The 10,704-nt window shown below is 36.6% G+C and overlaps 1 protein-coding gene across 1 annotated transcript; it reads right to left on the reverse strand.

Annotated features, from left to right (window-relative positions):
- Window positions 1-3,323: 3,323 nt before the first annotated feature.
- LOC130799382 (uncharacterized) lies at window positions 3,324-3,956 on the reverse strand. Its single transcript, XM_057662479.1, has one exon. The coding sequence runs from the start codon at window positions 3,954-3,956 to the stop codon at window positions 3,324-3,326; it is 633 nt and encodes a 210-aa protein (XP_057518462.1).
- Between the last annotated feature and the right edge of the window lie 6,748 nt (window positions 3,957-10,704).

Here is a 10,704-nt window from a genome sequence, read left to right on the forward strand (position 1 = left end):
TTATCACCAACTTCAAATGCTAGAGGTTTCCTGCGAAGATCGGCATACGATTTCTGTCTGTCCTGTGCAGCCTTCATTCTGGCCTGTATTATCTGCACCTTATCGACTATGTCTTGAATTAATTCTGGCCCCAAGACCAGTGTATCGCTAATATCATTCCAATATGTAGGACTGCGACATTTCCTACCATACAAGGCTTCATATGGAGCCATTTTGATACTGGCTTGATAGCTGTTGTTGTATGAGAATTCTATCAGATGCAGTGATTTTACCCAACTCTGCTGGAACTCCAATGCACAAGCTCTGAGCATGTCCTCTAATATCTGAATGGTCCTTTCTGTCTGACCATCTGTCGTTGCATGGAAAGTCGTGCTAAATTTCAATTTCGTACCAAGAGCTTCCTACAAAGCAGTCCAAAAGTGTGACAGAATTCTTAGATCACGATCGGACACAATATATTTTGGAACTCCGTGAAGTCGAATGATTTTTTTGTGTATGCTTTAGCTAGCTTCTCCATAGACCATGTATTTTTCACTGGAATGAACCTTGCTACTTTGGTCAACCGATCGACTATCACCCAAACTGTGTTCAAGCCTCTTGTTGTCACCGCAAGCCCTGTAACAAAGTCCATCGATATGGAGTCGAACTTCCAAGTGGGTATCGGCAAGGGTTGCAACAGTCCACCAGGTCTTTGACGTTAAATTTTGATCTTCTGACAGGTGAGACACTTTGCCACAAATTCTGCAATCTCCTTTTTCATCCCGGGCCACCAAAAATGCATCTTTAGATCTTTGAACAATTTATCACCTCCCGGGTGTACAGATTAGGGTGTGTTATGAGCTTCTTCTAAGATCTTCTTCTTTATCGTTTCATCACTCGGTACACACCACCTTATTCTAAATCTCACACTTCCGTCATCTGCTACGTTGAAATCTCTAGCTTTACCTTCTGCTATTGCGGCTCGAATCTTCTCTATCTTTGCATCTACTTTTTGTTTTTCTCTGAGTTCCTGGTACAACTCAGGTTCTGCACTTACATTAGATAAATAATAATGAACATACCCTTGCTGTACCACCTCAATTTTGAGCTTTTGGAATTCTTCATATAACTTTCCAGGTAGCACCATGATAAAATTCAGGAAATATTTATTTTTCCTGCTCAGGGCATCAGCCACCCTGTTAGCCTTTCCTTCCTTGTACTCCAAAGTAAAATCGTAAACCTTGATCAGCTCTAGCCATCTTCTCTGCCTCATTTTCAATTCTTTTTGAGTGAAAATATATTTGAGGCTTTTATGATCGGTATATAGTTTGCACGAAACCCCGTAAAGGTAGTGGCGCCATATTTTGAGTGCGAATTCAAGGGCGGCCAGCTCTAGATCATGTGTGGGATAGTTTCTTTCATGGGTTTTCAGTTGCCTGGATGCGTATGCAATGACTTTCCCTTGCTGCATCAGAACACATCCAAGTCCACTATACGACGCATCGCTGTATATCTCATATTCCACACCTTCCACAGGTAAAGCAAGAACATGTGAAGTGGTCAACCTCTCTTTCAATTTTTGAAAAGCTGCTTCACACTCTATAGACCACTGGAATCTAACTTCTTTCCTCAACAGTTTCGTCATAGGTTGGGCGATCTTTGAGAAATCTTTCACGAACCTTCTATAGTAACCGACGAGGCCCAAGAAACTACGTACTTCAGATATATTCTTAGGGCTCTCCCATTCAACGATCGCTCGAACCTTCGCTGGATCCACCATAACTCCTTCTTTACTGATGACATGTCCGAGGAATGTCACTTCTTTCAGCTAGAAGTCACATTTGGATAGCTTTGCAAACCATTTCTGCTTCCGCAAGATGTCTAAGACTAGCCTTAAGTGTTTTTCATACTCTTCTTTGCTCTTCGAGTACACTAGAATATCATCAATAAACACCACTACACATACATCAAGAAGTTCATGGAACGTTCTATTCATCTGATCCTGAAAACTGCAGGTGCATTTGTTAAACCAAATGGCATTACTTCAAATTCATAATGTCCATACCTGGTTCTGAAATCCGTCTTTGGAATATCTTCCTTCTTCACTGGAATCTGATGATACTTGGATCTCAGATCAATCTTCGAAAAGATTCCTGCGCCTTTCAACTGATCAAATAGATCTTCTATTCGGGGCAATGGATATTTGTTCTTGATAGTTACCCGATTCAATTCTCGGTAGTCAATGGCATACTACCGTCTTTTTTTCTTTACAAAGAGTACTGGAGCACCCCATGGAGACACACTTGGTTTACTGAATCCCTTGTCAATTAACTCCTGTAATTGCGTCTTCAATTCTTGCAATTCTGGAGGTGCCATTCTGTATGGTACTTTAGAAATGGGAGTTGTGCCTGGTATTACATCGATGCTGAATTCTACATCCCTTTCTGGGGGTATACATGGCAATTCATCAGGGAAAACATCGGGTACTCTTTCACTACTGGAATGTCTTCTAATTTCCGTTCCTCTAACATATCCTTAACACTACACAGGAATACCATCTCTCCTTTCCTCTGCATTTTCATCATTTTTAGGGCTGACACTATTCTTACTCCCTTTTTACCACTCACTCCTGAATAAGAAATTTCTTTACCCTCATGATCTTTCATCACTATTCTTTGGTCATGACAATGAATGATGACTTGATATCTATACATCCAATCCATCCCTAGTATGACATCAACTCGGTCATGGGGAAATATTTAAGATTGGCAAAAAAAAGTAGACTCAGCTATTTTTATGGGCACATTTTTATATTCTCTACCACTCATAACTTCCTCTCCCGTAGGTAAGGTAATAATGATATTAACAGAAGAAGTAGGTAGCAAACCTACTTTATTAACAAAGGAACTAGAGATAAAAGACATGGTAGCACCAGAATCAAATAGCACAACAGCTGCTTTACTGAGCACAAGAATGTTACTCGTAACCACATCAGGATTAGCATCTGCTTCTTCTTGTGTTGCAGGCAAGGCAAGACTAGCAGCTCCAGATTCAATTACTCCGGCTCTCTTCGGGCATTCATATGATTTATGCCCTGGCTCTTGGCATCTGTAACAAACTATTGGTTTTCCTTCATAGGTGACTCCTAGATGCGAGTTCTTACTACAATGGTTGCATTTTCTGGGGTCAACACTGTTGCGAAGTGCGGGTGCCTGTCGGAATGTGGGTTTCTTATGAATCACCAGCCTTGGTGAAATTCTAGAACTTCCACCCTTCTCAAAGTTGATCCTTCTCAGGAATTGCTGTTGTGGTGGTGGTCTGGCATTCCTCATTCTGGCTTCGTTCTATAGGATAGTAGTATGGATACTCAAGGCTATGTCATACGCCTCTTGGAACGTTGCAGGCTTCGAACTCATCACCGGAATCTGCTCTCTTGGGTCCATACGGTTGATGTACCGTAGAACCTTCTCAGCTTCGGTTGGGCAGGCATGAGTGGCGAACCTAGATATCTCAGTAAATTTATCAGTATACTCTTGAATGGTCATGCTCCCCTGGGACAGATTCATGAATTCCTCCTGTTTACGCCACCTCAGTGCGGCAGGATAGAATCTTTTCTTTAGTTTCTCTAGGAATTTTGGCCATCTAAAGTTTGAATCAGCAGTGCACTGTGGGTGCAGCATTGTCCACCAGTTGTTAGCTTCACCCTCCAAATAATAAGCGCCGATATCAAGTTTCTCTTCTTCCGGGCATCTGGTCGCCCGGAATACTTTTTCTATTGTCCGGATCCATCCTTCTAATATCACTGGATCAGTAGTACCATTATATGAAGGAGGTTGCATCTGTAAGACTTTATCAAATGCGGTCTGCCCCTGCTTCTGGCAGTTATCCCGACTAGCCAGAGCTAGTACTGCATCCTCGAGCACTCTCCTTCTGTGCTCGTCTTCGGTTTCCAGCCTCGAAGATCTCGTGGACGTCATTTTCTAACCACAAAATTCACAAAATTCGTTAATTTAAAATTTTATGCATCTAAGCATTCAATTATAAACAACACGTGACATTATTCACAACGTATACCCCAAATCCCCTCAACACTCTCTGGGGTTCGAAAAGTCAATTTCTATTTCAATTATGCATCCTATGCATGTGTTTTAGGACCATTTGCTCTGATACCAACTATAACACCTCGTCCCATAATTACTTGTAATTCCTGATGCGGAAGCACACTATGGGACAGTGCATTACGTTGAGACAGAAGTGAGGGCGGAAAAAGGAAATACTACATCAATAATTCAGCACATAAATTCATTTTAATCCTTATAATAAAATATTCTACTGTAAACATGTGCCGCATAACAGAAATCAATGTAATCATATGCAAGCATAACTGAATAATCTGTAAAATCACGCATTAATTATAGCAGAGGAACAGACGCCAGTACTACACGTAGTAATACTTCTCAAGCTTTGCCAGGATTACAATCCCTCAGTTAGCGCACTAACTTTGTCTAAGAATGGATAAACTCCCGCTATTAACATTCCATACCGAATGCAATAATCGGACGACAACAACCACCTGAGGATATGGTACTCCATACCGAGTACACTAACACACTCCATACCGAGTGTGTGGGGCCCTATAATAACACCATTCCATACCGAATGGTGGTGGCATTTGTCTTACCCATCAACCGCAGTCTAAGGGTTTTCCTCCCTATACATGTATCATATATAATAATGACATCATGAAGTATTGGGCAACCAATTCATGTTTCATGCCATCCAGGTGAAATAATTCTCATGCATCATAAGATATCCATAACATATAATATCAAAATAAACATAAAGCATAAATATCCTCAAAAATAAGGTTAACAACCATTTTGCATTAAAAAGGGTGGCTTAGTTTAATCCCTTCTGTAGTGGATTCCTTCAGATTTTTTTACCAAACTATCAAAGGTCATAGCCTTCTGTTTAGAGCTTCAAATTAAGAAATTTTTGAGTCTAAATTGGTTAACGTTTTATAAAATTTACCCTTCATTAAGGAAGCATATACCGATTCTAAGTCCATAACTGGGGAAAAAACACTAAACATTACAACTTGACCTAAAAATAGAATTGCTCTGTCCAGTGTATTACGAAGGCTATAACTCAGCGTATACAACTCCAATTTAAGTGATTCTTTAGCCTAAATTCAAGTACTTTAAAAGAGCTACAAGTTTTATTTGAACAGTTTAAGCTAATTCTGCCCCTAACTAAGTCAATTATGCTAAAACATTAAGAATCTTATTTTTCAACTAATATTCTAAAAACAGAACACTTGCTACTCAACGAAGTGAAACTACGTCATGTTCTTAGGCTCATTAGGAATCCTAAATGAACTTATTTGAATCTGATTTTTGGATATGTTTTAGACCTATATTTAATCTTTATAAAACATTAAGAAATACGAAATTTGGGTTAGCATATTAGTCTCTAAGTCTAATTTATTAATAATAGGTAAAATCGACTTTTCAGATTGCACACTTCTACAAATCGAATTAAAAAGACCACTTATAAAATTACCCAGATTATGAAATTTGGACTCGATATATTAACATAAGTAGGAGTTTTGTGTCCAAATTTGAGATTAATAAGAGTAGTATAACAAGTCCTTTAAGCTTGATCAATTCAGGGCAAGAACATGTTACCTTAACAGAAAACACTAAAAACAGGACGTTACTATAAAAATAATTATAAATACTTACAAAAATACCCATATCACGAATTTAACATGTAATATCAAAAAATTCATTAGGAGTAATATATAAAAAAACGAAGCTAAAATAATTTCTTAAGTATCCTAAATTGTCTCGACATACTCAGAAGGTCACAGCATGTACCCGGTTTGGTCTTTGCTCAATTTCACCCATTTTTAAGGCATGAGATTTGGATTAAATCATTTGTACATACTGTATATGAAAAATACTAACTTAGAATTGGTGCTAGTTACCTTAATTCGTGGGTTAAAATCACCAAAAGGTTGAAGAAACCACTCGCTAAGCACACGTCCTGCTAGGCGTGTTGTTGCTGCCTTTTTGCTTGTGTTTTTTGGTGATCTTTTGTGCAAGGTTTGAAGAGATTTCTTTCTTGAGTATGTAGAGGAAAGTTTTCAGAATAAGGGTAGTCTTTAGCTTTCTTAATTACGAAGGATGAGAACTAATTTAAGGGAACAAAATGGGTATGTGCCGCCAGCTCAAAGGAAGAAGCAAGGAGGTGACTTTGCTTAGGCTTGAAGTTCTCCCTTATTTTCATGCCACATAGTAGCTTAGGTGGATTGGTGACACATATTGACACACTTGCTAGTATGGAAGGCTAATTAGAACATAAGAAGGTTATTTTGAAGGCTTAAAACACTAGACATGAAGAATTAGAAATTAAAGGGTCATAATTGTGTATATTGTTGTACATCGAGGTGCTTGCTTATCTTAGCTAACTTGAAAAAAAAATTAATTATGCCTACATTGCATATATATATATATGCAAAACGATCAGGACTTAAAGGTTTTGTAAATATATTAGCTAACTGATTTTCCGTAGGAATATAAGATAGATAAATATGACCTTTTTCAACATGATCACTTATGAAATGATGACGAACCTCAATGTGTTTTGTACGTGAATATTGTACTGGATTTTTAGTAATACAAATTGCACTTGTATTATCACACTTATTTGGAATACCTTTGAGATCAACTCTAAGATCTCGAAGCTATTGTGCAATCCATAAGATTTGAGAACAACATGCACCAGCTGCTATATATTCAGCTTCCACCGTAGATAAAGCAACTGAATTTTACTTTTTAGAATACCATGAAATCAATGATGATCCCAAGAATTGACATGATCCTGAAGTGCTCTTTCTATCCATCTTATAACTAGTATAATCTGCATCCGAAAAACCAATCAAAGCAAAATTTCCACAACTAGGGTACCATAGACCGAAGTCTTTAGTCCAATGCAAATTTCTATGAATTCTCTTAACTGCTGTTAAGTGAGATTCTTTTGGGTTAGCTTGAAAACGAGCACATAAGCAAACACTAAACATTATATCAGCACGACTAGCTATTAAATACAATAAAGAACCAATCATACCTCTATAAGTCTTTTGATCAAAACTCTTACTAATTATGTCTTGATTTAGGCTTAGTCTTGCACTCATAGGCGTATTAGCACTTTTGCATTGATCCATATTGTACTTTTTTAATAGATCTCTAACATATTTACTTTGACAGATAAATATGCCATCTTTCTTTTGCTCTATTTGTAGTCTAAGAAAAATTGTTAAGTCTCCCAACATGCTCATTTCAAATTCCTTGCACATGATCTCAAAAAATTCCTTGCTTAAAGGATCATTAGTAAAAAGCGTTTTATGAATTTTACCTCGTTGAAAGTTATTTTCAAGTAAATATGAGCTAAATCTGTCATACCAAGTCCTTGGAGCTTGTTTCAAGCCGTATAATGCTTTGTTTAGTTATAAACACATGACTAGGCAAGTCCAGATTCTCAAAACCAGGTGGTTGTTTAACATATACTTCCTCTTGTAAGCCATTTAAGAAAGCACATTTAACATCCATTTGATATAGTTTTATATTCATATATGAAGCAAAAGCAAGCATAATTCTAATAGACTCTAAGCTTGCGACGGGAGAAAAAGTTTTGTTATAATCTATACATTCTTCTTGATTATAGCCTTGAGCTACTAGTCTTGCTTTGTTCCTTATGATATCTCCATCCTCATTGAGCTTGTTACGAAAGACCCATCTAGTTCCAACAATAGTACGATGTGGTGGTCTTTCAACTAGATCCTAAACTTTGTTTCTTTCGAATTCATTTAATTGACTTTGCATAGCAATGATCCACTCCAGTTCTTATAATGTTTCTTTTATATACTTTGGTTCTACAAGAGAAACAAAAGCAGAAAATGCACATAAATGTTTATGAGAGGATCGAGTTTGAGTACCTTTGTTTGGATCACTTAGGATGTTTTCCAGCAGATGTTGAGATGACAATCTAAGCTTTCTTCTAAGAATGGAAGGTGTGTAATCATTTAGAGAACTCGTCCCTACTTTCTTCGAGAAATCTCTAATTGGAGAACTTAAATCAGTACGTTCAAGAGCTGTTTCAAAGTCTTGAGATTGGGTCTCAAGATCAAGCTGTGAGTCTTCAATGCGCTCAACCTGTTTTTCTTCAACCTCAACAAGAATTTGCATAGGATCTTGCATGTTCTTGTTTTTATCTTCATTAAAATCATTGGCATCTAATTCATCATCACTTACATCATCAAAATGTTTGTTAAGGTTTAAGTCTTTGAATCCTTCAGTTAACATTCCATTGTCAGATTCATCAAATACCATATGTATAATTTCCTCAACCATACTTGTTCGCTTATTTAGAACTATATAAGCCTTACTATTTAATGAGTATCCAAGAAATATACCTTCATCACTTCTAGCATCAAACTTACCTTGATTATTATTACCATTATTATGGATAAAACACTTACAACCAAATTGTCTAAGGTAGGCTATGTTTGGTTTTCTTCCTTTAAATAACTCGTAGGGGGTTTTCTAAAGTATAGGTCTAATGAGACACCTATTTAAGACATAGTTAGCTGTATTAACTGCCTCGGCACAATAATATTTGGCTAATCCATTTTCTATAAGCATAGTCCTAGCCATTTCTTCCAAAGTGCGATTTTTACTTTCAACCACACCGTTTTGTTGGGTTGTCCTAGGAGCTGGAAAGTTATGGGTTATAGTATATTTTTCACAAAAGGAATCAAAGCCCAGTTGACCAATCTCTCTCCCATGATCACTTCTAACTGAAACTATTAGAAGATTCAACTGAGTTTGCATTTCTTTACAACGTCTTGAGAACGGTTTCAAGGCTTCATCTTTATCCTTCAAAAAATCAACCCACGTAAACCTACAATAATCATCAACTGTTACTAGAATATAAGATTTACCTCGTATGCTCCGTACACACATTGGACCACATAGATCAATGTGTAGAAGTTCACATGGTTTTGAAGTACTTACCATTTTCTTCGGTTTAAATGAACTTCTTTCTTGTTTACCTCTAATGCATGCATCACATGTAGGACTGTGTTTGTAGTCAAGAGCTGGAAGTCCCGTAACTAGATCTCTACTTACTAATTCATGCATGGTGTGCATATTGATATGACTAAGCCTTCTATGACATAGCTTTGGATCATCCGTTATAGCTTTTAAACACTTGAAATTTTGAGCTGCAATTTCGTTAGTATTCAAAGCCAAACATTATCATATCTAAGGGTGGCAATAAATGTTTCTCTGGTGTTAGGGTTTTTGACAACACATTTTTCTTTATCAAAAATTACTTGATTACCTTTATCGCATAATTGAGACATACTTAGAAAGTTAAATTTAAGACCTTCAACCAAATAGACATTATCAATAATTTTAGAAGGATTCTTACCAACTTTGCCAACACCTAATATTTTGCATTTACCTTTGTCGCTTAGGGTGATCGAGCCATTGTACCTTTCTTTAATTTAAGAAAATAAAGAAACTTTACCACTCATATGTCTCGAACATCCACTATCTAAGATCCGCCTTTTCTTTTCCTACAAAAAAAAATTACCTTGCTCAACTTCACTTAGCCAACCAAGTGACAAATTTGGGACCATATTCGGCGTAAACCATGTTAGCTGGTCTTGTCCCTTTAGGAACCCATTTTTTCTTTATCTGCTCACGTAATTCAAAGGGAAAGGAATTCTTGATAATATAATTGTCCTTACATTTGTATGGACATGCAAACTTAAGATGTCCTTGTTTGCAACAAAAGGAGCAAGTAGGTCAGCGTCTATGGTTGTATGCACTTTTAAAAAAAGTGGTTTTACTCTTATAGTTATGTGTAGCAATATTATAACCGTTACTACGTTTATCATTAGATCTTTTTTGTCGTGTAAGCATTTTTATGAATTTAAATACGGAATCATTTATCTTTGTTAAGGATTGTAAACTTTTCTCAGACTCATATCTCAAAGTCTTCAGCTCGGATTCAAGATCATCATTTTATTTCTAAAGATCAATGAGCTTTTTCATTTGACTAATATTTTGTTCTTTCAAGACTTTGACAGTCTCTTCAAATTTTAATCTTTCAGCCTTAAACGATTCATTTTTCTTTATAAGGTCTTCACAACCTTTGCCATAGTGACGAATTCTATCTTCTAATATGTTTTTCTCATCTTTTAAAATTTATTCAATTTGAAACATATCAAAGAGAGCTTTAACTTATTCTTCTTTAGAACAAGAGTTAAGATAGTCAAGTAACTCCGTATGATTTTGTTGGACCTCTTGAGTTTTGATGATGACTACACTTTATTTAAGCGAACATGTTTTTAGAGATTGTGCAGGTCGATATCCGATTATGATTATGATCGTTGATAGTACATATGCCTTAGCTTATGGAAACGTACATGTCAAAAGGTTTCAATTGATGTTAGGAGAAGTATATCGCTTGGGATGTAAAATGGAGACAGCAGATCTACTGTTCCCAAGTTGGATGTTCTAGCTAAACTGAAGTATGGAGACAGCACACTGTTCCTGAGCTGAAGGTTGACTACGTTGACTAAAAATTCTGGTTATCATATTTTAATTATTTTTTTTAGTTAATGTATTTTAAATTAAATTGTTGCAGTAAAAA

This window comes from Amaranthus tricolor, chromosome 14, assembly GCF_026212465.1.
Source record: "Amaranthus tricolor cultivar Red isolate AtriRed21 chromosome 14, ASM2621246v1, whole genome shotgun sequence".
Lineage (NCBI taxonomy): Eukaryota > Viridiplantae > Streptophyta > Magnoliopsida > Caryophyllales > Amaranthaceae > Amaranthus > Amaranthus tricolor.